Here is a 27,429-nt window from a genome sequence, read left to right as displayed (position 1 = left end):
AATAACTGTTGCTGCTGCTTCTTGTATACCTTTTCTCACTCCGGTGACTTCTCTTGTGTATTTGCATAATAAACATAATGATAAATCTTTGTATTATTTACTTTTGGCCAAAATTTGATCTATTGTACTCCTCAAGGGAGGTTCCTTCGCACCGGTGAAGGGGCTCTTGGTCCAGTGAATTGGACCTGCCTTTTCCTTCCATGGATTAAACCTTAATGAGGCACTTCTCATTCCACTAGGCACTGCGACCATTAAAGGTTTAGCGCTTCCCCATGAATACTGATAATATTGCTCTATTGTATATACAATGATCGCTACTTCAGATATTCAGGGTAATGATGGCACAGCTTAGGGCTCTTAGTCCAAGAAACTGGAACTACCTGCTACCCTCCACTCCCTCTTATCAAACCTGACTGCCTAATATAATTATTGTTTACTAGATTATTATTATAGGGAGAGCTAAACCCATTGGAATTATACAGCACTTGAGGGGGGGGGGATGGAAGGTATTCAGGTTCAATTCAGGGAACCGGAGCAGAGATCCAATTCCCTAAATCAAGAGCCCCTCACCAGCATCAAGGAACCTCCCTTGTGGGAAGTATTAGAAAAGAGCTATATGATCCTCATGTGTTCAGTGTTTCCGCATGAATATATTAATACTGGTCAGCCTCAGTTTTGCACAAGCCTCCTAGACTCACAAAAATTGTTGTTTTCCAGCTTTCTATAATGTACTGTAATACTTTGATGCTGGCAATGGGCTCTTGAGCCAAGGAATTAGGGCTACCTTCTCCTTGGAGGAAAAATTAGCTAGTTAAAATTATTATTATTATAATCAAAAAGAAGCGCTAAGCCACAAGGGCTATACAGCGAGCTAGTTAGAGGCCACATAGCTAACTAAAATACTAAACCTTCCTTCCCTTAGACACAAATGTTGAAAGTTAAAAAGGCTGACCAGATCAAGTATTCTTGAGCCATCACAGAACCAAAAGATTCAGAGTTTTTTAGTTGATAATATACTGGCAAATTTACATCTACACAGACTAAACAGTCTAAGCATTTCCAATTAGCTTTGGTACAAAACTTCACAAAATCTGCATATGATGTATATTCATAATACATACACAATGCAAGTCAAAACTCGGCACATTGCCTTTTGTGACTGAAAACCTAAGGAAATAAAATAAAGATATTTATTTTGTATTCATTTAATTAATTACACTGCTATTACAATCACTGGTTACAAATTTACTAAAGCTGCAAGACAAATATGCAATACTGTACATATATGTAATGTAATTAATTACTCATGCACTTTATGCTCTAAGGAGTATAAAACCATAATACATGACAGTATAGAATTATACTCCTTCTGATTATGTAAATTCAGAGAAAGACAATACAGTATACAAGTTATGCACTAACATTATCAAATGCCAACTAGAAATATGTTCCTTAAAATATTTCATAAAAAATCGGCAACAGAAATTCTGAGTAAACACTGATAATTAAAACCGTACCCTTAAAAAAAAAAAAGTCTCAGGTGATATAAAGCTGACATAGAAGCATAAAAGTGACAATACAAATGGTAGAGTATTACAATATTTTCAACTGAGAGTATACAGCATTTATATATGTTGTATGATTTATGGAATATTCTGTATTTTGTTACGAAGTATCCAGGTACGTACTGAAAGTCTGTACTCGCTACCCTGAAAAGATCATACTATTCCACTAATGATTTTTTACTACATCGGCCATCTCTCACCAAGGTGGGTAAACCAAAGAAGATAACACATTCACCACCACTCATTCAATAGCTGGGGAGTCATTTTGTGCTAGGTGAAAAAGGGGACAAGGAAAGACATTCAACAGCTGTTCAGTAGTTGGGGAGAATCATTCAGTGCTGCATGGTGAAAGATATATAAGGGAGGTTGATATTAGAAATAGAAAATAAAAGTAGCAAATGAGTATGAAAGCAAATGGAAGAATTCAAATTTGCAGTAAATCAACTTTAGATCAAATTTATATTAAAGGTAGGCTTTAGAGACAGGAGGCAGAGAAAGCATGTTTGAACACTGAAGGAGTTGAAAATGTTAACAACATAATCTCTAATAAATGGAGCACTTTCTAATAAATAAAGCAACATCAAAAGATGTTGGATTATCAGTATGACTCAGCAATTCTTAGAGTGGTGACAGACAGTTTTCCGAGAAATGGCCACGAGCAAGCCTAGTGTGACCAATGCCCAGTCAGAGAGCAGTGTTTCCCACTATTGGCAATGACAAAACAAAGATGATCATAAACCCAATTGCTTTTATATTAAGCACAACTTGTTCAGACCAACGATCTCTAAAGTATAGGGTCAGAATTAGGAAATAAAAATAAAATCCCTCTGTAGAAGAGTGCAATGAGGTCTCTGATAGTTGGTTCAATAATAATGGAAGTTACTACTAAAGTATTTACCGTATTGTTATTATCTACAACTCACCCCCAAATAACATTAAACCTACATAGGAATATGACAAGAACAATGCAATAAGTTTATTGATAAAATAGACATGGAAAGCCTTGAATTACAGTAGGGGACTGCAAACACAGACACATATGCTGTGGTGAACTGGGAACCACATGGAAGCCCAGAAATACTGAGGAACAAACTGTTTAAATCTATAAAGCAATACTTACTAAAACAACTTGTTTAAGAATCAATGAAAGTAAGAGTACAGATTGGATATGGCTGAACCACATTTTCATTTCTAGCATACCTACAAAGAAAACAGAATATGGAATGCTGCTCGGGGCAGGGAATGTGTGTGTTGACATTCTGCTACCTAATGGAAATGAAACTGATAAAAAAAAAGTGAAATTGGAGAAGATGCATTTTTTGGCTTGTGTATAGTGGGAGGATGAATTTGAGAAAAATCCACTCAGGAAATGACATTTTTAACCATGAGAAAATAAACAGTGGGAAAACCTATGGCTCAATCAATCATGTAAGGAGGCAATATCCAGGAATGCAAATGCATGGTGAAATTGTATAACGAAAGCAAGAAAGCATAAGAACAAGAAGAAACTATTTTTTTAATAAAGCTAAGATCTACTAAAATGGACTATCACCATGAAATTATGCATCATCATTCAACACTTAACCAACTCAATTAATGTTGCAGAGTGCTAGAATACAAAGTCAAGAAGCATAAATGGATACCAATATTCAAATGCAAAAAACAGGCAGGCAATTACTCATGTTCTGACTCGAGTGAAATGAATAATTCTGATACTGATAAATTTTATAACAGATTTCTTGAGCCAATACATTGTATCACCCCACTAAACCTCATATGGTAGATGCATGGCATTCAAAAATATGCAAGATCGGGCATGTCTTGCTAAACACTTGTACAGAATATGTAACTGTATAAGCTCAACTAGTGATTATTATAGCATAAATTTTCCATTCCATGAAGAAAGACTCTTCGTAGCACATCAATAAAGTTAAAAGCCTTAATTTGTAAGATTACTGTCAATAAGCAAGATCCTTAACCTAACCTTGCAAAAACAAACAAACAAACAAAAAAAAAGGAATTGGAAGTAATCAGGTTTAATTCAAGAGAAAGGTAACTCCAATTCTTTTTGTCAAGAGCCCTTTATCAGTATCAAGGAGGGTAAGACAGGAAAGAGAAGGATGAGTGAACTGTATATATCCAGAATACAATAAGGCCCTTGATAGAGTGCCACAGAGAAGGTAACATGGCAAATAAGAGAAGCAAGCGAAAGCATAAGAAAAAACTGTTAACATGGATAGGTGAACAATTGAATAACCAAGCAAAAAAATTCCCTATAAGGAATTTAATATCAGGATGGAGGAAAAGAAGCTAACGGAATTCAACAAGAATCAGTGCCCATATTATTCCTTATGTATTTACAGAAAATGTCTTGGTTAGAGAGGTTAACTTCTACATATCCTTATTTGTGAATGATGTAAAAATGATGAGAATAAAAACTACAGAGGACGAAATAAGACTGTAGGAAGACCTGGACAGACTTCAGGAATAGTTAAATAAAGTTAGGGAAACAAGACTGAAGACAAGTATCATCTGGGGGGGAAAGAAAAGCTCATTAAAATAATTAAAGAAAAAAAACCAAGCCTGTCCCTTGAAGTGCACAAGCTAAACTTGCAAACATAAGTGGCAATGAGTAACCTAAACAAAGACTCTTCAAACACTACTTTATACATAAAACCCATTTTTAAGTATGTGAGCTGGTGTGGAATTGTCACCAATTACAACACAAAGTAAAAACAGAGAAAGTACTAAGGAGTGCATCAAGACTTATGTCTGAAGTGACAAAATTAATTACAAAGACGAAATTTAAGAACAAGACCCGATATCTGTTGAACAAAAGAGGAAGAGGGTCAATGATCATCAGAAAAAATACCACAGGAACAGATGATAAACATGGATAGGGAATTGCTGGGAATTACAGTCAGATAAGTCATAAGGATATCAAAGAGTTTTCCAACATTTAAAAAATGCTATAGGACGAATGAGTTTTTCAATGACACACTGGAACTAGACTTCATATAGCACTTAAAAATGGATATTAGGGGGCTATTTTATGTCGGTTAAAATTTATGGCAAGAGACCATGAGCTAGAACACACCTTTACAATAGTCAAAAGGCAAGCTATTAATTACATTACCTCAGCAATCTTATAATAACGGAATATTAAACTCTGCATACAGGATACAAGTAGGGATGAAAAAACTGCCAAATAAAACCTTGATTGTGAAAGACATTAGTTCAGAAAATGTACTATACTTGAAAAAAAAAAAAAAAACAGTACAGGCGGGGATTGAACTCATGGTGAGTAAGTCATAAACTCCAGACCAATGTGTTAGTCACTGGGCCAGCTGGCTTATTGTAGCCAGCTGGCCCAGTAGCTAACACATCAGTCTGGAGTTTTACAACTCGACACGAGTTCAATCCCCACCCGAACCATGGTTTGTTTGCAATTGTGTCATTACAATTCCTTGAGCTGGTTACTATACCTGGTCTCCATAGTTTGGTTTAGATAAGACAGACTGAACACAATTAATCCGTTCGTCCTCAGGAAAAAAAAAAATTTAATAAATTCATTCTACGAGGGTAGAATGAAGTCACAGTGTTTCCTGACCCAACAATCAAAAATGCCCAAAGAATTTAAAGGTTTGGATAGCTACAAAACAACAATGCTGTACATGGAATGGAGAATGGGTAGGGTGCTATCTGAAAGTACAAGAACTCACTTTGGATACTGAGAACTAAAGCTATACAAGCAATGTACCTCAACCAAAAATAGTCGAAAGTATTCTGCAGAAAGCTCCCAGATGACTGTGCCAACATAAGCAATGACAAAATCACCCACATAGTTATTATGCTCATGGAGAAGCACTAAACCTGCATGGTTCATACAGTGCTTGAGGAATGAGAGGCTATCAGTTTTAATTAAAGGGAGGGACGCTTCAATCCCTTATATCACTGTCATGCACTGGCATCAAGGAACCCCCTAAATTAAAGGATCACCCACACAGAAAATAAAAGTACATAGGGAAGAATAGATGCTAGTCCACAGATGTCAATTAGGAATAGTAAATAACAAGAAATTTGCCATCCAGAGAGGCTAGCTTACACATTAATACTAGTTTTTATTATTAGTCATGGGGGAAGCACTAAACCCATAGGGGTCATACAGCACCTGGAGAAATGGAAGGCATTCAGACTATTCAAGGAATTGGAGCATAGGCCGAATTCCTTAAAAATACTGAATTCCAACAATTCCACATTTTAACAAATTACACAAAATTTTATTATCAACAGAACTTAAATATTTTAAGTAGTGTTCAAAGTACAGGTTTTCCTCGCTTTGTAAATTAACTATTTTGCGGTACTCATTTCTATCAGTAATTCCATGTGTGAGGTATGCATTAGCCATACATGATCAGTGCAGTTCATAAGGTCCCAAAACGTACTGAAGATTATTTTTTCACACTAGATGTCTATATGTATTATAAAAAAAAATCTATTCATCATTTATTCAACCATGTTCTTACCAGAAGTATGCTGACATTACAGTTCAGATGACCCTCCAAATTGCAACATCTTCACCACTCCTTTAGAGTGCAGGCACTGTACTTACCACCTCCAGGACTCTAGTTCGGTTTCCCGAAATCCCTTCATAAATATTACCTTGCTCACACTCCAACAGCATGTCGAGCCATAAAAACCGTTTATTTTCACTGACACTGCTATACAGTAGGACCCCCCGCATCCACAGGTCCGGTATCCATGGTTTCAGTTATCTGCTGCTTACTGTGGCCCAAAAATAGCCCTTAATTTTGCTTACTAGCCTTTAAGTGTAAAAGTAATGATAGTGGAAGTTCTTCAAAGAATCAAAGAAGCTGTGAAGTGCTTCCCATTAGTGAAAAAAGTGATAATTCTCCACTTATTGTGCACAATTTATCGATTAAACTTCATAATAGGTATGTGCAGGACTTATATATAGGACTCGCTACTATCAACACTTTCGGTGTCCTTGGGACGTATCCCCCACAGATATGGGGGTCCTACTGTAGCTGTCCTACATAAGCCTGTTAATGTCTAAGCCTCTAACACTCAAAATCATTATCCTCCCTCCCTGCAACCCTTCTTGTAACAACCTCTACCTATCCTTCCACCCCAAATTTATATTCCCTCCCAGACATCGTATTCTCCTCCATCCTATCTAAACACCCAAACCACTTCAATGACCCTTCTCAGCCCTCCAAATTATATTTTTAGTAACCCTACACTGTCTTCTAATCTGCACACTCCCAATTTTCTGCTTAATACTCTCACCACACATTCCCCTCAAGCATATCTCTAATGATATCAGACAAGTCTCAAACACATATCCAATGCCTCAGCTGAATCTCAATCATATTATGCATCTCCAATGCCTCAGCTGAGTACAGCTGCCATAGGCAATGAATATTTCTACTGCACAAAGTGAGGGATACCTGTAGTGCAATCCATCCACTATACCATAATTTTCATATTTTTATTTTATTTAACAAGCAGCTAATAATGTACTACAAAAATAAACAAACAAAATATATAAATATAATTATTAAATTTCCTTTGTTATATATTTCTATAAATTGTGAAACATGAACTACTGTGTACTACAAAACACAGATTAACATAAAAGTTTGAAGCCTCTGCTATATACAGCCACCACAACGTGATAAACATGTATCCAACATATAGAGTACAGTATGAACATATTACTCTACTGCATATATCAAATTTTGTTCTATAATGATTGCACTGTGCTGTATTTAAGCATCGGCTCACATACACATCTCAAACATTTTAACCATACTACTATACACTTGAATCCTCTTGTAGTAAATAGAGATATACATGTATTATTATTATTATTATTGTAATTTGTGGGGATTACACTGCTAGAGGCCTCACATACGTAGAACCTGTAACTAATACAAAATTAGGAATTAATAAATTTCATTCCAGATTTAGGCTCTTTATGTTTCAGCCTCTATCCTTGTAATCTGATTAATAATAAATTTCATAAGAAACTATAACCACAAAAAGAAAACTGGATGTAGAGAAAGTCACTGAGGACATTGCAAACAAAATTCTATGGTTAGTTTTCAATTTAGGGCTTGTGTGCAAAGACACAAAAATTGGGCACAGTGAAAATGCAGTAATCATCAATTTAGCTGTACAAAATGCAAATCATTTATTGTTCTGTACATGTCTGGGACAATTCTTACCTGAATATAATAAGAGCTAAAAGTCTTTGTTTGTCATGCAAATTTACAAGGTATTCAAAGTATGTTAAAGTCAACATCAAATACTGAACACACCACCACACAGCATTAAACTTTAATACACACTTACCATCTGACTTACGACCTGCTCGACTTACGACTGTGTTTTTTATGCCAAATTTCTGGGAAATAAACAAGTGTTTGTGTTGTACACAGTGTTTATCCTAAACTTTACAGTATAAAATACAGTACTAACAACATAAAAGTAAAGTAAAACATGAAATACCAAAATAAAACAATAAAATAAAGTCATTACAAAAATGTTATGTTGATATTCAGTAGTAAAATTCGACTTACGTCCATTTCGACTTACGACCGGTTTCTCGGAACCGAACTCAGTCGTAAGTTGGATGGTAGGTGTATTAACTTATCATAATATCTAGCAGCCATACATCCTAACTTATACACACACACTTAACATTATCCATAAATACATATCTATTTTAATCACTTTGTTCGCATTACATTCACTACATTACATGTACATTTTTTTCCATATTTTTTATTAATGATTATGATATGCAAAATACAGTAGAGAAGAATGTTCCCATTTTGTTCTAGTGACTAATTTTGTTTTCACTGGCAAACATGGCAGTTACATGCAATATTTCTCACACGAACATAAATTAACAATGAACATACTAAGCCATTACTATACTTATAAGTTATTATACAAGGGAAAGGTAGACAGCTGGAGTCTCCACAATCCATATCGAAGCTATTATTCTCTGTTATACAGTACAGGCACACCTCGCTAATATGGCACCTCCCTAATACGGCACTTTCAATTATATTCATGTTACTTATTTTCGGTGGCGAAAATATTTTACAGTTAGCAATATAGTACTGCAGCATTTTTTTATTATTTTTACTTTTGCATCTTTTTTATACCAAGTGCTATCTCACACTTTATACATGATGCAAGTAACATGTTTTTAGGCTTTTATATGCACTGGCAAGTGAAAAAAAAAGGCTGTGATTTGCTTTAAGGTGATATTAATTTTACTGCAGTAGTCTGAAACCTAACCTGCAGTTAGACATTTAGGATTAATCATCCTAAAATGTTGTAAGTGAACCATAGTTCCTCTTCATTCTACTTTTTTCAATTAACCAACTCAACACTTATCTGAAAAATGACAACTCATGCTGAATAGCATTCTAAGCAGCAAGAGTTAACAGCACATTAAATCTGAGATAAATACATTGCTGCTTATTCTTGCAAATATTTAATTTCCTTCAGCATTTTCTGAATATTTTTTTGAAGAGCACATAAACCTCACACAAAACATTTTATTTGGTGATCCTCACACAACTGCACGAAAAGCTTAAAACTATATTTAAAGATGAAAGCACAATTTAGTCAATCTCATTTCTTAAAAACTGCAGAAAAATAACTTTCCACAGAATATTGTGAAGACTTTCAGAATATACCAGAGCAACTGTTCTCAAATTGTGCTCTGCAGTCCCAAAGAATCATCAAACAAGTTAGGCCATCAAAAGGCCATGGAAAATCAAAGCAATGGGATTTGGTGTGCTGTTGGATTATGAGCAAGATAATATCCATGGAGGAATTCATGTGAGCAGGTCAGTTAAAACTCCAGTTCTGGAGGTGAGATACTTAGTAGAGTGCCTGCACTTTGAAGTATGTCTGGGGTATTCAAAGGATTATTTAGATTGTGGTGAACACACATACTTCTGGAAACTGCTAGGGACAGAGTAATGGTGAATTAGTTTTCTTTCTTTAGGGTCACTGAGCCATGATGGAAAGCAACAGCCAACATGTTTAAAAATTCATTTGGCATATCAATTGTAGCAAAGTATGCATTACCATAACTAATTTATTTAGTAACTTATGGCAATTGGTAAATTATCAATATACAGTATTCATATGAAGTGCCAAACCCACAAGTGCAATCTGTGAACTATGGAAGGTTGAGAACAGATCTGCACACTCAAAATTATGAACCGCTTTAGACGATTCATTATTATTACAATCAGAACCAAACGCTAAACCCACAGGGGTCATACAGCGCTGTTTCAGATGATTCATAAAGTGAAATTAATATAAATACAGGTATTCCCCTTGCCTGAAGTTAATTCTTTATTATAAGGTTCATTTCTATTGATAATTCCAAATATTCTATATAGTATATAATTTATATATATATATAAAATTGTGCTATGTAATTGATGAGGATTCATAAATATATTAATGATTCTTATTATGTGGAATTCAGTGCTAATGGCTTGACGGAGCCTAGTTTAGCTGCTATGGCCCAGGAACACTTCCACTGTTTCAAAGCAAGGGACACCAGTGTTAATTACTTTTGTAGAGTATCCTGTATATTAAGGGTACTTCAAAACCTAGAAAAATTCATATGAATTTAGATTTTAAGTTTAAATACTGAACAAATGTGCCCACCAAGATTAGTAGACAACTGTAATTGGAACACATCATCGTTGATACAAAAGCACATTTCACTATGGTCATTTTAAAATAAAATAGACTTCACCAGCAAAAACAAGTAGTGTAATATAAAGAAAATCAAACGTACATAAAGATTGCTAAATAAGAACCTTCACTGTCATATACAGCACATTAAAATGATAAGAAATAAAATTCATAATAAATTTGCAATGTAAATACTGCTTCCCAACAAAAATACAGGATGAGGGGTGACAGTGGTATTATGCTATAAATATGCACTAAATAAAGGTTTTCAATAGCAATCTTTTTACATCATAAATGGTTCTTTTCATGAACATTTTACATTACACACTTTTCTTTTCATGAAAATTGTAAATTTCACCATGAAAATTTAATATACTGGTAATACATGGTTTTCATGAACATTTTACTTATAAGTCTCTGTTTTTTCAAGAAAAGTGTGCTTAAAAAAATAAATGTCAGTCTTGCAGCGGAGAATGTCGATCCCTCACCAGTCTGGCGCGCTCACGAGCCATGGATACCCGTATGTTTTCCTGTTGGTGATACTTGCACAGCTTCAGCATGGAGAACATAGACAATCCAACCCAGCAGACCCATGATGTCCAAGCTCCAAACTGAGGGAAGTAGATTACATAAAGTTAGACTTCTAGAATATTACAATAGTAGATAAATTTACAAGCATACCTCACTAATACAGTGGGTTAGAGTCCAGACCACCGCCAAACAGCAAATATTGCCTCAAAGCGAATCACATAAAAGCCTAAAAACATGCTTATGCTATCATTTATTAAGTGTGCAATAGCACTAGGCCTAAAAAAGATGCACAAGTAAAAATAAAAAATGCTATAGTATACTGTATTGCAAGGCAAGTGCTGAAAATAATAAATAAGAATATAAAAGTGCTGTATTAGCAAAGCACCTTAAAGCAAGGTATGCCAATAGATCTCAAAGATCAATAATTGCAGCTGTACAAAGTTGCTGACAACTTCAAGATGTCAATGATAAAATACAGCAATGAAAATTAGAGAGATTATTTAAATAAAACTGAACAGTAATAAATGGTAGCTATATGCATTGAGTAAAGACACATACACAAATTAACATTGGGTACACTCGGTGATATAACGTCTTACACACGTAAACAAAAACTAACTGATTAATCTAGTTCTCTGCTGTTATAAATTAGAAGGAAATTACTACTGTACTGATAAAATAAAAATCAATACCACATCTGACATGTGGTAAGACATTTTGAGTAACTTAAGAAATGCTAGACAATGAAGAATATGTGTAAGCTAGAAAAATTATGCAGAGAAGCATCATTAGCAGACAAATCATTCTGTGCATATGAACCCTCAACTTCCACTCATTGTATTAAACAATAAATGCAACTGATATGTTTTCCAATATACAATATTTTCTAGGAATATAACACAAGACATACCTGTGCTGTTCCAAATTGAGTATAGAACATTCTGGTGTCTATATCATCATCTTTATCAATGTCATTGCTTGTGGCATCTTCACACCTGTAACACAAGCAATCTCAATGCCTAAAGCAGTCACCATAAACATAAATAAGGATATCAAATCAAACCCATCACTATAATAATTTCAAAGATTATATTTGTTTCAGAATTACTGTACTACTTTATTAGTGTCAAGTAAGGTGAAATATTTTTTTTTTATTATCACACTGGCCGATTCCCACCGAGGCAGGGTGGCCCGAAAAAGAAAAACTTTCACCATCATTCACTCCATAACTGTCTTGCCAGAAGGGTGCTTTACACTACAGTTTAAACTGCAACATTAACACCCCTCCTTCAGAGTGCAGGCACTGTACTTCCCATCTCCAGGACTCAAGTCCGGCCTGCCAGTTTCCCTGAACCCCTTCATAAATGTTACTTTGCTCACACTCCAACAGCACGTCAAGTATTAAAAACCATTTGTCTCCATTCACTCCTATCAAACACGCTTATGCATGCCTGCTGGAAGTCCAAGCCCCTCGCACACAAAACCTCCTTTACCCCCTCCCTCCAACCTTTCCTAGGCCGACCCCTACCCCGCCTTCCTTCCACTACAGACTGATACACTCTTGAAGTCACTCTGTTTCGCTCCATTCTCTCTACATGTCCGAACCACCTCAACAACCCTTCCTTAGCCCTCTGGACAACAGTTTTGGTAATCCCGCACCTCCTCCTAACTTCCAAACTGCGAATTCTCTGCATTATATTCACACCACACATTGCCCTCAGACATGACATCTCCACTGCCTCCAGCCTTCTCCTCGCTGCAACATTCATCACCCATGCTTCACACCCATATAAGAGCGTTGGTAAAACTATACTCTCATACATTCCCCTCTTTGCCTCCAAGGACAAAGTTCTTTGTCTCCACAGACTCCTAAGTGCACCACTCACCCTTTTCCCCTCATCAATTCTATGATTCACCTCATCTTTCATAGACCCATCCGCTGACACGTCCACTCCCAAATATCTGAATACATTCACCTCCTCCATACTCTCTCCCTCCAATCTGATATCCAATCTTTCATCACCTAATCTTTTTGTTATCCTCATAACCTTACTTTTTCCTGTATTCACTTTTAATTTTCTTCTTTTGCACGCCCTACCAAATTCATCCACCAATCTCTGCAACTTCTCTTCAGAATCTCCCGAGAGCACCGTGTCATCAGCAAAGAGCAACTGTGACAACTCCCACTTTGTGTGTGATTCTTTATCTTTTAACTCCACGCCTCTTGCCAAGACCCTCGCATTTACTTCTCTTACAACCCCATCTATAAATATACTAAACAACCACGGTGACATCACACATCCTTGTCTAAGGCCTACTTTTACTGGGAAATAATTTCCCTCTTTCCTACATACTCTAACTTGAGCCTCACTATCCTCGTAAAAGCTCTTCACTGCTTTCAGTAACCTACCTCCTACACCATACACCTGCAACATCTGCCACATTGCCCCCCTATCCACCCTGTCATACGCCTTTTCCAAATCCATAAATGCCACAAAGACCTCTTTAGCCTTATCTAAATACTGTTCACTTATATGTTTCACTGTAAACACCTGGTCCACACACACCCTACCTTTCCTAAAGCCTCCTTGTTCATCTGCTATCCTATTCTCCGTCTTACTCTTAATTCTTTCAATAATAACTCTACCATACACTTTACCAGGTATACTCAACAGACTTATCCCCCTATAATTTTTGCACTCTCTTTTGTCCCCTTTGCCTTTATACAAAGGAACTATGCATGCTCTCTGCCAATTCCTAGGTACCTTACCCTCTTCCATACATTTATTAAATAATTGCACCAACCACTCCAAAACTATATCCCCACCTGCTTTTAACATTTCTATCTTTATCCCATCAATCCCGACTGCCTTACCCCCTTTCATTTTACCTACTGCCTCACGAACTTCCCCCACACTCACAACTGGCTCTTCCTCACTCCTACAAGATGTTATTCCTCCTTGCCCTATACACGAAATCACAGCTTCCCTATCTTCATCAACATTTAACAATTCCTCAAAATATTCCCTCCATCTTCACAATACCTCTAACTCTCCATTTAATAACTCTCCTCTCCTATTTTTAACTGACAAATCCATTTGTTCTCTAGGCTTCCTTAACTTGTTAATCTCACTCCAAAACTTTTTCTTATTTTCAACAAAATTTGTTGATAACATCTCACCCACTCTCTCATTTGCTCTCTTTTTACATTGCTTCACCACTCTCTTAACCTCTCTCTTTTTCTCCATATACTCTTCCCTCCTTGCATCACTTCTACTTTGTAAAAACTTCTCATATGCTAACTTTTTCTCCCTTACTACTCTCTTTACATCATCATTCCACCAATCGCTAATCTTCCCTCCCGCACCCACTTTCCTGTAACCACAAACTTTTGCTGAACACTCTAACACTACATTTTTAAACCTACCCCATACCTCTTCGACCCCATTGCCTATGCTCTCATTAGCCCATCTATCCTTCAGTAGCTGTTTATATCTTACCCTAACTGCCTCCTCTTTTAATTTATAAACCTTCACCTCTCTCTTCCCTGATGCTTCTATTCTCCTTGTATCCCATCTACCTTTTACTCTCAGTGTAGCTACAACTAGAAAGTGATCTGATATATCTGTGGCCCCTCTATAAACATGTACATCCTGAAGTCTACTCAACAGTCTTTCATTTACCAATACATAATCCAACAAACTACTGTCATTTCGCCCTACATCATATCTTGTATACTTATTTATCCTCTTTTTCTTAAAATATGTATTACCTATAACTAAACCCCTTTCTATACAAAGTTCAATCAAAGGGCTCCCATTATCATTTACACCTGGCACCCCAAACTTACCTACCACACCCTCTCTAAAAGTTTCTCCTACTTTAGCATTCAGATCCCCTACCACAATTACTCTCTCACTTGGTTCAAAGGCTCCTATACATTCACTTAACATCTCCCAAAATCTCTCTCTCTCCTCTACATTCCTCTCTTCTCCAGGTGCATACACGCTTATTATGACCCACTTTTCGCATCCAACGTTTATTTTAATCCACATAATTCTTGAATTTACTCATTCATATTCTCTTTTCTCCTTCCATAACTGATCCTTCAACATTACTGCTACCCCTTCCTATGCTCTAACTCTCAGATACTCCAGATTTAATCCCATTTATTCCCCCCCACCGAAACTCCCCTACCCCCTTCAGATTTGTTTTGCTTAGGGCCAGGACATCCAACTTCTTTTCATTCATAACATCAGCAATCATCTGTTTCTTGTCATCCGCACTACATCCACGCACATTCAAGCATCCCAGTTTTATAAAGTTTTTCTTCTTCTCTTTTTTAGTAAATGTGTACAGGAGAAGGGGTTACTAGCTCATTGCTCCCGGTATTTTAGTTGCCTCATACGACACGCATGGCTTACGAAGGAAAGATTCTTTTCCACTTCCCCATGGACAATAGAAGAAATAAAGAAGAACAAGAGCTATTTAGAAAAAGGAGAAAAACCTAGATGTATGTATATATATATGCATGTGCATGTCTGTGAAGTGTGACCAAAGTGTAAGTAGGAGTAGCAAGATATCCCTGTTATCTAGCGTGTTTATGAGACAGAAAAAGAAACCAGCAATCCTACCATCATGCAAAACAGTTACAGGTTTCTGTTTCACAGTCATCTGGCAGGACGGTAGTACTTCCCTGGGTGGTTGCTGTCTACCAACCTACTACTTATGGTGAAATATGGAAATAATTGTGTTTAGTATACAAAAGTTATATCACATACAGATGTACACAATGATGTATAGATAAATAAACTACAACAGTTAAATTTGGTTGACGAGCCACTGAGTAAAGTCTCCCTCAACCAATGCCATCAAGTAACTCCTCCCTGATCTCCCTGGCCACCAATAACCCTTGTCCACTATCTCAGGATATCAGAAAAAATAACTCTAGGAATTAAGCTTTTCTTCTTTCTTTCATTCAACACACCGGCCGTATCCCACCGAGGCGGGGTGGCCCAAAAGGAAAAACGAAAGTTTCTCCTTTTACATTTAGTAATATATACAGGAGAAGAGGTTACCAGCCCCTTGCTCCCGGCATTTTAGTCGCCTCTTACAACACGCATGGCTTACGGAGGAAGAATTCTGTTCCACTTCCCCATGGACAATAGAAGAAATAAAGAAGAACAAGAGCTATTTAGAAAAAGGAGAAAAACCTAGATGTATGTATATATATATGCATGTGCGTGTCTGTGAAGTGTGACCAAAGTGTAAGTAGGAGTAGCAAGATATCCCTGTTATCTAGCGTGTTTATGAGACAGAAAAAGAAACCAGCAATCCTACCATCATGCAAAACAGTTACAGGTTTCTGTTTCACAGTCATCTGGCAGGACGGTAGTACTTCCCTGGGTGGTTGCTGTCTACCAACCTACTACTTATGGTGAAATATGGAAATAATTGTGTTTAGTATACAAAAGTTATATCACATACAGATGTACACAATGATGTATAGATAAATAAACTACAACAGTTAAATTTGGTTGACGAGCCACTGAGTAAAGTCTCCCTCAACCAATGCCATCAAGTAACTCCTCCCTGATCTCCCTGGCCACCAATAACCCTTGTCCACTATCTCAGGATATCAGAAAAAATAACTCTAGGAATTAAGCTTTTGTAGAAAATTATTTCCCTGCCTGTCATGCTCATAAACAAATATTAAATAAACAGCAAATAGAGGTTATAGTTAGTAGGTTGGTAGATAGCAACCACCCAGGGAGGTACTACCGTCCTGCCAAGTGAGTGTACAACGAAAGCCTGTAATTGTTTTACATATGGTAGGATCGCTGGTGTCTTTTGTCTGTCTCAAACATGCAAGATTTCAGGTACGTCTTGCTACTTCTACTTGCACTTAGGTCACACTACACATACATGTACAAGCATATATATACACACACACCCCTCTGGGTTTTCTTCTATTTTCTTTCTAGTTCTTGTTCTTGTTTATTTCCTTTTACCTCCATGGGGAAGTGGAACAGAATTCTTCCTCCGTAAGCCATGCGTGTTGTAAGAGGGTACTAAAATGCCGGGAGCAAGGGGCCAGTATATAGTACTAAATGTAAAAGGAGAAACTTTCATTTTTCCTTTTGGGCCACCCCACCTCAGTGGGATACGGCCAGTGTGTTGAAAGAAAGAACAAATAGAGGTGACATTCATTAAAAAGTCTATTTATGGAAAACAAACCCTTCACGAGTTTGTAATTAATTACATATATACAAGAGGGTCTTTTTTGTAGGCAGACAAGTAACAAGATAAACATATGTAGCATTGCTAGCAAAATATCACTATGTTACTGCCACATTTCAGCAAGGGAAGAATACTAGGAAGTCCAAGTGAAGACACTTGCTTAGATAAGCAAGGAAGAAAAGGCTGCTAGGAACTGATAGTAAAGACATTTTTCAAGTTCATAAAACATTTCCTAGTCCTAAAACACATTTTCTATATCTATCCCTATTCCTTTCTTTAGCTTTCCTTCTTGCATGTACAGTGCTGCAATTGCTAGGAAACTTGTGGTGCTGAGCTTCTGTTCAAATTCCTCCCTGATGACTTCAAAACTTGGACTCCTAATTTAATATTTGAAAATAATGGTGAAAAATATTCTTGCAATTACATGAGAAAGTAAAGCAAATTTTTATAATTTTTTTTTGAACACCCTACAGTGGTTTGATCCCCGGTACAGGTAGAGACATTGGGCATGTTTCCTTACACCTGCTGCCCCTGTTTATCTAGCCAACTGGTATGGGTAGCATCCTGGGGGACAAGATTAACTTAAGTTGCCCAAAATGCTCTGCATAACCAGGGGCTTTCTATATAGTATATCACTGATGTCAGCTACATCTGTATAAGTTGCATCATGTGCTTGTAGAAATAGAGATTTATATTATAATGTTGGCAGCTGAACCACAGCAGAGAAAATGTAATGGAAAACTTACGCCTCAAAACGCATCATGATAGCATTGCACCAGATCTGATACCCAATAGTGATGATAAGGGCACCTGCCAGGGCTGCTGTAGACATGATAAGACTCACCACCACATCAAAGAATGCACTCAAAAACGTGCTGTAAGAAAAACAAAAATTATAACTTTTTTTTAATTAACATACAGGCTGTCTCCCACCAAGGTAGGGCAAGCCAAAAAAGATTATCAATACATTCATAAATTACATATCACTTAGGTTAAACTAGGCTAAATTCAAGTTTAGAAAGTTTTGCAAACTATTCTAAACTTCCTCTCTTCACTTAACTTCAAGTGCTTAAATTCACTAACAGATCCAAAAATTGTCAAAAAGCATTCCGACTTCAGAGAAGTATCATCACTGTGTGACAGACATTGTTACTGTACTTAGTTATGGTCTGCTTTTTTGTGTGCACTTTTATGTAATTCTCCAACATATGCCCAAGACCAGTCTGTTCTACTAGAAGGTAAACATATAAATTTGAACATTTCCTATTTTCTCCTTGGCCACTTCACTGTCAGATGTATTGCAGTCTGTAACTAATTTTCTTATGGTTAAATGTACATTCTCCAAAGCATTACAAGTTGAAGTTTTAAAATGCAAATGAGTTGTCTAGACAGGACAGAGAAAAATTTCATTAGAAAAAAAAGTAAGAAGTTCATAATCATAATAATGTTAGGAAATAAGTAGATACTACAGTATGTATATTAATGCATATGCAGAAGGTATCTTAAGAATATTAGGATAGACTACAAGAATGATGCATCAACTGTGCATATTATACCTGCCTAGAAATATCAAAGAAGGCTGCCAAGCAAAGAAAATATACAAGCCTAAATTGGATTAGTGAGTGAAGGTTTTATGAATGCGGTTTAAAAAATGTAATGCAAGAAATAAAGTTACAGTATAGTGAAAGCTTGTATTAAAGTTGTGATCAAATTTACTATGGTAGCACATTTACATGTTTATACAGTACTGTATAGGCAATTTTTTTTTTTTTTTTACATTTTGGGCATTTTCTTTGGGCTGACTCCAAGATTATGAAAAAAAGGTCCCAGGACCGAAACATTTTCTAATAAATATGTCATAGTGTTTGCTTACGTGTCTTTCTAAACCATATACAGATATATACAGTGTGAGCAGTGTAGCATTTTGTGAAGGGATTCAGGGAAAACAGGTAGCCGGACTTGAGTCCTGGAAGTGGGGAGTACAGTGCCTGAACTCTAAAGGAAAGCTGGGGATATTTACTGTTTGGAGATCATCTGAACCATCATATTCATGCACCTCTGGCAAGAAGGCGAGTGTGAATGATGGTGAAAGTGTTTTTTTGGGGGTCAACCTGTCTCAGTGGAATACAGCCAGCATGTTAAAAAAAAGAAATATACGGTATCCACACAGCATATTTTAATGTCGAAAGTAATACCCAACCCTGTTTGGTGCTCTGGAGCGACAGAAATTAATGTGGGCCTGTCAACTCATTGCTAAATGTCTCAGGATTTTGCTAGACTATTTGCTATATACTCAATGCCTTCTGGGCTTATGTGATGGATGGATATGAGTCTGTGGTCTCCCTGTGCCATGTGGTCATGAGTATAGAGTTTGTCAGATATTTTTGGCCACAGGTGAATTAATATGGGCAAGGATAAGTCTCTGACACAAGAGACAAGTGCACAGATCATTGGATTACATGAGGCAGGCCATCAAATGAAGCTGAAGCCATTGCAACATAACTATTTTTCCCATATGCTCTTCAGATTAGCATTAAATCTGATTACATATTAATTTTCAAGAAACATAACCTGTGCTTTAATTAACATTCTAACTCAAATTAATTATTATTATTATTACAATTAAAACTAAGTGTTAACCCATAAGGGTCATACAGTGCTGCATTCTAACTCAAAAAAATTATAATTTTAACTGGAATTTTGATGACTCTTATTCTCATTTCAATCAGATAACCTAGCAATTACTACTACTTTAATTATACTCACTATTTAAAATGTTATCTAAGAACAGGTGTTAATTCACACCAACCAAATAAAATGTGAACAATAGTACTCTTCCTGTTTACTCTTGCTGCAATGAAGCAGCAAAAGTAAAATGGAAAAAAAAATAATTACATTCCACAATTTTTCTAGTTTACTCTTAGTGCTTTAATGTAACAATTATTTTTAATACATTGGCCATTTCCCACCAAGGCAGGGTGGCCCAAGAAGGAAGAAACATTTCTATCATAACTCATTCCATCGCTGTCTTTCCAGAGGCGTGCCGATACAACAGCTCAAAAACTGCAACATATAATGACAACCCTTAATTCTTACCTCTCAGTTCCACGGCAAATCTGCACTATAAACCTGTAGATCTGGACGATGGCAATTAGGAGAGAGATCGAGGCCCAGGTGAGATTATAATCACAAAAGCCTTGTGATGCCCAAGACACAGCAAACTGACCATCTGTCTCACGCCATGTTCCATTACTAAACAACAAGCAGTGGCCCCTGTAATGTATATGTGCATATAAGAATAACATGTTAAAATTAAAGAATAAAATTGCACAATACCGTGTCTGGAATGATACACAAATAACCCACACGAAGTGAAACTTATGACATTTCAGTCCAACTTGGACCATACATATGTACAGTGTATATAGTATCACTTCAACCCAAGTTAGACCAAAAATGTCATAAGTTTCATTATTTTATATGTAGGTTATTTGTGTATGTCAAAATTAAAGTTCATCAGTAGAACTACAATTACTGATATACTGTGATCTACATTTGCCATTACAGCCTCTCTTCACTTGTGACGTACTCGTTTACTGACGACTCGGACTTATGACAGGCTCACTGACCAGTATGCATACCTAAATAATGTATATTAGAGCTGATTTCCTCTATTCTGTTTATTACAATATACAGTACACTACTGTATAACATTTAAAAATATACCAGAAATGTTATAAATGGCGCATAGGTGATATTAAAACAATATCAAAGATGATTGACACAAACTCAATGCCATTATAGTATGCTCTTCACTTAGCAATGAATTCGTTTACCAACGTGGTCTTAGAAACAAAACTCCATCATTAAGTGAGGAAAGGCTGTATTAAGTGTACACATTATTATTAACTTCTAGGTAGTAGGTTGGTAAACAGCAACCGCCCAGGGAGGTACTACCGTCCTGCTAAGTGAGTGTAAAACGAAAGAATGTAATTGTTTTACATAATGGTAGGATTGCTGATGTCTTTTGTCTGTCTCAAAACCGTGCAAGATTTCAGGTACGTCTTGCTACTTCTACTTACACTTAGGTCACACTACACATACATGTACAAGCATATATGTACACACCTCTTTGGGTTTTCTTCTATTTTCTTTCTAGTTCTTGTTCTTGTTTATTTCCTCTTATCTCCATGGGGAAGTGGAACAGAATTCTTCCACCGTAAGCCATGGGTGTTGTAAGAGGCAACTAAAATGCCGGGAGCAAGGGGTTAGTAACCCCTTCTCCTGTATAAATTACTAAATTTAAAAAGAGAAACTTTCGTTTTTCTTTTTGGCCACCCTGCCTTGGTGGGATAAGGCCATTTTGTTGAAAAAATAAATAAATAAATAAATAAATAAATAAATAAATTATTATTAACTATGTTGACAAAATTGCCATCAACATTTTATGAACCCCATTCTAGGGTGTTATTATGTGTATTACTACTGCAACTAAATAAAAATATGTGTATTCTTCAGTTCCAAGTCTTGTAGAGTCATCCCTAATTTTTTTTTTTTAACATACTGGCCATCTCCTACCAAGGCAGGGTGACCTGAAAAAGAAGAAAACTACAATTTTTTTTTCTTTTTACATTTAGAAATTTATACAGAAGAGGTTACAAGTGCCTTGCTCCTGACATTTTGGTCTGCTTTTATAACACACGACTTACGGGGGAAGGATTCCCTACTTATATTACCAATAAGTCTTTACTACAATTAAACTAGCCCATTTAAATAATTGTTGGTAGAATTACCGACAATATGTAAAGTAAAAGGACACAAGTGCAACTAATGTGACATTTTATTGTGGCAACATTTCGCTCTCCAGGAGCTTTGTCAAACCGTTACTAACAGTACATGGACACAGAGGGTATATATAGGCTCAGAGTGAGGTGCAATACTAGTGGTAGTCGTAGTAGCAGTGACACAAGTTGTATTACTACTACTATACCCTCTGTGTCCATGTACTGTTTGTAACGGCTTGACAAAGCTCCTGGAGAGCAAAACGTTGCCACAACAAAATGTCACATTAGTTGCACTTGTGTCCTTTTACTTTACAAACTGTTGGTCTAAAATTTTCCCAAAATACTGCATGAAATATGGACTCTACATAAAATATTATGCATGCAGTTACAGGGTGACTGCCTGCACTGTACTGTCCTCGTTGCTCTGTGAAGGATGAATAACTTCTATTTTAATACAAAGTGTAGACAGAATATCATAAGTAATAAAAGCAATACATATCTTACTTCAGTCAACTGTAGCAACACCTGGCAATATGCAATTCAATAAAAGTGATCTTGAATATAATTTAATAAAAATTTCTAAAAAGAACTGTCAAGATGATCACTAAACCAGACACTATTTTCTGAATATGCATGAATTCTTCTGCTGAGAGAGATGTTATCTATATTATAAAATTATAACACTCTGACCATGTTGTCACTAGTCAGAACTACATGTTCTTTACTGTATCGTCAATGTGCTTTGAATAATGCTGCTGCTTTAACTGAAAGACAAGTATGGAACTAGGGAAATATTGCACATTCATGACATTTTCATGACAACTGTGATTATGCCCATAGTTTGACTGCCAAAATTGACTTATATATTCTTGTACTGATGCTATTTAAAAAAAAAAAAAGTGTCATAAGTGCAGTCCCAAAGGGATCTACAGTTTCAGCTAAGGAGTTTGTCTCTGATTATGTGATTTCTGCAATTTCTGCACCAAATGCCTGGACACACAACTATAGCTGTCACTACACAATAAACCTTTAGATTAAATAAGTTGATTTAGGCACAGGTATACCCAAGTACAATTATCATACATACTGTAAATTACCTAGGATAACCCGGATAACCCAAAAGTCATTGACTTATTTCCATTGAGATCTTTAATAGCATCTGCCTAAGCTGAACATCTTGTCTTACCAAGGCACTTGGGGAAGAATTTCATTTTATTGTTTCATATGTCTTCTCCATCAGATAATCATGCAATAAGACCCAGCATTATATCAATCCTGAAAAGAAATAGTCTCTGGATTAATTTAAAAATGAGTAGATAATAAGTCAAAAAAAGTGCTAAACTTGAGAAGACTTTATTATTAGTACTGCACAGCAGAGGATAACACACATCTACTGTACACATCAGTAGAGTATAGAGACCATCACTAAATGGATTAATAACCCCCAAAGGGTTAATAATCAAGGATAGCCCAAGAATGCAGAGCAGTGTGACTTATTTCCATTTTGTTATGTCTCCAACAGGATGCAACCCATAACAGCCAGGTAACTCATACTGCTAGGTAATAGGAGCAACAGGTGTTAGATTTGCCCAGGTTCTTTTGGTTGTTAGCCAAACGAGGTATGGTAGTAGTGGCTGTTTCTAGTGTCACAGCTGTTAGTGAAAAGTAGAAGGAATCTCTCTGCTTGTACAGCTGTACTTGACTTGACCTAACCTAACTTCATCAACTTTGTCATTTATAAAAAAAAGCTGCTTAAGCACAATTTTCTGCAATGTGGTGTTTTCAGAGTGACTGCATTTAGGCTAAGTTAAAGTATGTATGCTAGGACTGGCTAGTTTGGTTAGGCAATGTTATTTTCTCAGTACTGTAGTAACAGTGGAAGCATTTGGCATATTTCCTTATACCTGCCCATGCTCACCTAGCAGTAAGTAGGTACCTGGGTGTTTAGCAACTAGTGCAGGTTGCATCCTGGGGGAGAGGATTAAAGAGCCCAATGAAAATAATATACAGTGGACCCCCGGTCAACGATATTTTTTCATTCCAGAAGTATGTTCAGGTGCCAGTACTGACCAAATTTTTTATTTGTTCCCATAAGGAATATTGTGAAGTAGATTAGTCCATTTCAGACCCCCAAACATACACGTACAAATGCACTTACATAAATACACTTACATAATTGGTCGCATTGGGAGGTGATTGTTAAGAGGGGGTCCACTGTACAGTCGTCATTGACACCCTGACTTTACCGAGTTATCCTGAGTAGCTAAACCCCAGTTGATACAAATAAAAATAATTTATTTCTTTTCTGCAGTATACAGGTAATGAAGTTTACATAAGAAAACATTGTTAGGCACAAAAGAAAAAACACTAGCATGTGCATTTCAGTGCATAATCTTCTTCTGCACCAGTTACCACATCCAATAATAATAACAATAAATTTATTACCGACTCGTGTGTGATGCACTCACCTGAAATCATGAAGGTGGAAGAAGATGGGTATTATGATGCAGAGGGCAAGCAGCAAGGTTAGGATGTAGGTCGTCACCTGAGACAGCACCAGCACATTGCTTAGTCCCATTTTCATGTGACCTCCACCAGCAGTAGACTGTGGAAGACTATGATGATTGCCACACCGAAGTACTATGGAGAACTTCAGCAAGTGTCACAATGCTGTGAAGGACCTTGGCAAGTGTCACAACCCGGCACTGTGGAGGACCTTGACAAGTGTCACAACCCGGCGCTATGAAGGACCTTGACAAGTGTCACAACCCGGCACTATGAAGGACCTTGACAAGTGTCACAACTCGACGCTGTGGAGAACCTTGACAAGTGTCACAACCCAGCACTGCGGAGGACCTTGGCAAGCGTCACAACCTGGCACTGCAGAGGACCTTGGCAGGTGTCACAACCCGATGCTGTGGAGGACCTTGGCAGGTGTCACAACCCGATGCTGTGGAGGACCTTGGCAGGTGTCACAACCCAGTGCTGTGGAGGACCCAATGGAATTAAATCCTTTTAGGGAATTCTGATATCCTAGGTTAAGTAATTTAAAATGTCGTCTGTGTCAACTTACTGGCTATAGGCAATACAGTACATATGATGAGTGTGTTACTACCCGGTGTTGTAAAGAATCTCGGGGAGTGTGTTACTACCTGGTGTTGTAAAGAACCTTGGGGAGTGTGTTACTACCTGGTGTTGTAAAGAACCTTGGGAAGAGTGTTACTACCTGGTGTTGTATAGAACCTTGGGGAGTGTGTTACTACCTGATGTTGTAAAGAACCTTGGGGAGAGTGTTACTACCTGGAGTTGTAAAGAACCTTGGGGAGAGTGTTACTACCTGGTGTTGTAAAGAACCTTGGGGAGTGTGTTACTACCTGGTTTTGTAAAGAACCTTGGGGAGAGTGTTACTACCTGGAGTTGTAAAGAACCTTGGGGAGAGTGTTACTACCTGATGTTGTAAAGAACCTTGGGGAGTGTGTTACTACCTGGTGTTGTAAAGAACCTTGGGGAGAGTGTTACTACCTGGAGTTGTAAAGAACCTTGGGGAGAGTGTTACTACCTGATGTTGTAAAGAACCTTGGGGAGAGTGTTACTACCTGGTGTTGTAAAGAACCTTGGGGAGAGTGTTACTACCTGATGTTGTAAAGAACCTTGGGGAGTGTGTGTTACTACCTGGTGTTGTAAAGAACCTTGGGGAGTGTGTGTTACTACCTGATGTTGTAAAGAACCTTGGGGAGTGTGTTACTGCCTGGTGTTGTGAAGAACCTTGGGGAGTGTGTGTTACTACCTGGAGTTGTAAAGAACCTTGGAGAGAGTGTTACTACCTGATGTTGTAAAGAACCTTGGGGAGAGTGTTACTACCTGGTGTTGTAAAGAACCTTGGGGAGTGTGTTACTACCTGATGTTGTAAAGAACCTTGGGGAGTGTGTGTTACTACCTGGTGTTGTAAAGAACCTTGGGGAGTGTGTGTTACTACCTGATGTTGTAAAGAACCTTGGGGAGTGTGTTACTACCTGATGTTGTAAAGAACCTTGGGGAGTGTGTTACTGCCTGGTGTTGTAAAGAACCTTGGGGAGTGTGTTACTACCTGGTGTTGTAAAGAACCTTGGGGAGTGTGTTACTACCTGATGTTGTAAAGAACCTTGGGGAGTGTGTTACTGCCTGGTGTTGTAAAGAACCTTGGGGAGTGTGTTACTACATGGTGTTGTAAAGAACCTTGGGGAGTGTGTTACTGCCTGGTGTTGTGAAGAACCTTGGGGAGTGTATTACTACATGGTGTTGTAAAGAACCTTGGGGAGTGTGTTACTACCTGATGTTGTAAAGAACCTTGGGGAGAGTGTTACTACCTGGTGTTGTATAGAACCTCGGGGAGAGTGTTACTACCTGATGTTGTAAAGAACCTTGGGGAGAGTGTTACTACCTGGTGTTGTAAAGAACCTCGGGGAGAGTGTTACTACCTGGTGTTGTAAAGAACCTTGGAGAGTGTGTTACTACCTGGTGTTGTATAGAACCTTGGAGAGTGTGTTACTACCTGGTGTTGTAAAGAACCTTGGAGAGTGTGTTACTACCTGGTGTTGTATAGAACCTTGGAGAGTGTGTTACTACCTGGTGTTGTATAGAACCTTGGAGAGTGTGTTACTACCTGGTGTTGTATAGAACCTTGGAGTGTATGTTACTACCTGGTGTTGTAAAGAACCTTGGAGAGTGTGTTACTACCTGGTGTTGTATAGAACCTTGGAGAGTGTGTTACTACCTGGTGTTGTAAAGAACCTTGGAGAGTGTGTTACTACCTGGTGTTGTATAGAACCTTGGAGAGTGTGTTACTACCTGGTGTTGTAAAGAACCTTGGAGAGTGTGTTACTACCTGGTGTTGTATAGAACCTTGGGGAGAGTGTGTCACTACCTGGTGTTGTAAAGAACCTCGGGGAGTGTGTTACTACCTGGTGTTGTATAGAACCTTGGCTGCTGAGAACCTCAAGCGGTGTTACTACCTAGCGTAATTGAGAGCTTCAGGTAGTGTGTGTTACTACCTAATATTATAAAGAACCTCAGGGGGGCCTGTGTTACTACCTGGTGTTATAAAGAACCTCGAGGAGTATTAGTACCTGGTGGTGCGCAGAACCACTGCAAGTGTCACAAACTGTGTCTAAGGCAGCAACACTGTCGGCCTCGTTCACATGGGAAGTCGCTTCTCAGGGCCAGTTAACGAACCCACCTGACAACTCTGATTTCAGGGGAATTTGTATATTTATTCATGTACAGGTACACATAAATACTGTTATATAAATCATCGTACATAGCAGCATATATGTAGATTACCTACAATAACCTCAAAAAGTCAAAGTGATTTAATTCCATTGGGGTTCTTGAATTACAGGCACATGAATAAATTTCTCTCATTCTAACACATACTGCTTCCCTATTAACAAAATAATGTTGAATTATGAAGGACAAAAAGGCCTGAAAATTAAAATTATACGTCAGATAAATGATAAATCACAGTCAATTACAATATTCCGAACCCGGTACCAATTCCTTATTCGGACAGG

At 37.3% G+C, this 27,429-nt stretch overlaps 1 protein-coding gene across 2 annotated transcripts; it reads right to left on the bottom strand.

The window, feature by feature from the left end:
- Positions 1-1,189: 1,189 nt before the first annotated feature.
- LOC128699982 (transmembrane protein 179) lies at positions 1,190-27,115 on the bottom strand. Of its 2 annotated transcripts, XR_011393781.1 has the most exons (7): positions 26,986-27,115; positions 24,349-24,865; positions 20,193-20,369; positions 17,843-17,971; positions 11,767-11,851; positions 6,977-10,936; positions 1,190-6,938 (listed from the first exon to the last, which is right to left on the bottom strand). XR_011393781.1 is itself a non-coding variant. In XM_053792847.2 (6 exons), the coding sequence occupies exons 2-6, from the start codon at positions 24,462-24,464 to the stop codon at positions 10,781-10,783; spliced, it is 663 nt and encodes a 220-aa protein (XP_053648822.1). In that variant the 5' UTR covers positions 24,465-24,865; positions 26,986-27,115; the 3' UTR covers positions 1,190-10,780. The 2 variants fall into 2 exon arrangements, 1 of the variants encoding a protein (XP_053648822.1); XM_053792847.2 differs by having other exon boundaries at positions 1,190-10,936.
- Positions 27,116-27,429: the final 314 nt, after the last annotated feature.

The sequence above is a fragment of the Cherax quadricarinatus genome, chromosome 64 (genome assembly GCF_038502225.1).
Source record: "Cherax quadricarinatus isolate ZL_2023a chromosome 64, ASM3850222v1, whole genome shotgun sequence".
In the NCBI taxonomy this organism is placed as follows: domain Eukaryota; kingdom Metazoa; phylum Arthropoda; class Malacostraca; order Decapoda; family Parastacidae; genus Cherax; species Cherax quadricarinatus.
The sequence above is the reverse complement of the archived record's forward strand: the minus strand, read 5'-3'. Positions and strand labels throughout refer to the sequence as shown.

Coding starts and splice junctions, on each gene's coding strand:
- LOC128699982 (XM_053792847.2), bottom strand. CDS start 24,464: ATGAAAATGGGACTAAGCAATGTGCTGGTGCTGTCTCAGGTGACGACC. Junction 20,370..24,348: donor TTCCACCTTCATGATTTCAG/GTGAGTGCATCA, acceptor TATACATTACAG/GGGCCACTGCTTGTTGTTTA. Junction 10,937..11,766: donor CTCAATTTGGAACAGCACAG/GTATGTCTTGTG, acceptor TACTTCCCTCAG/TTTGGAGCTTGGACATCATG.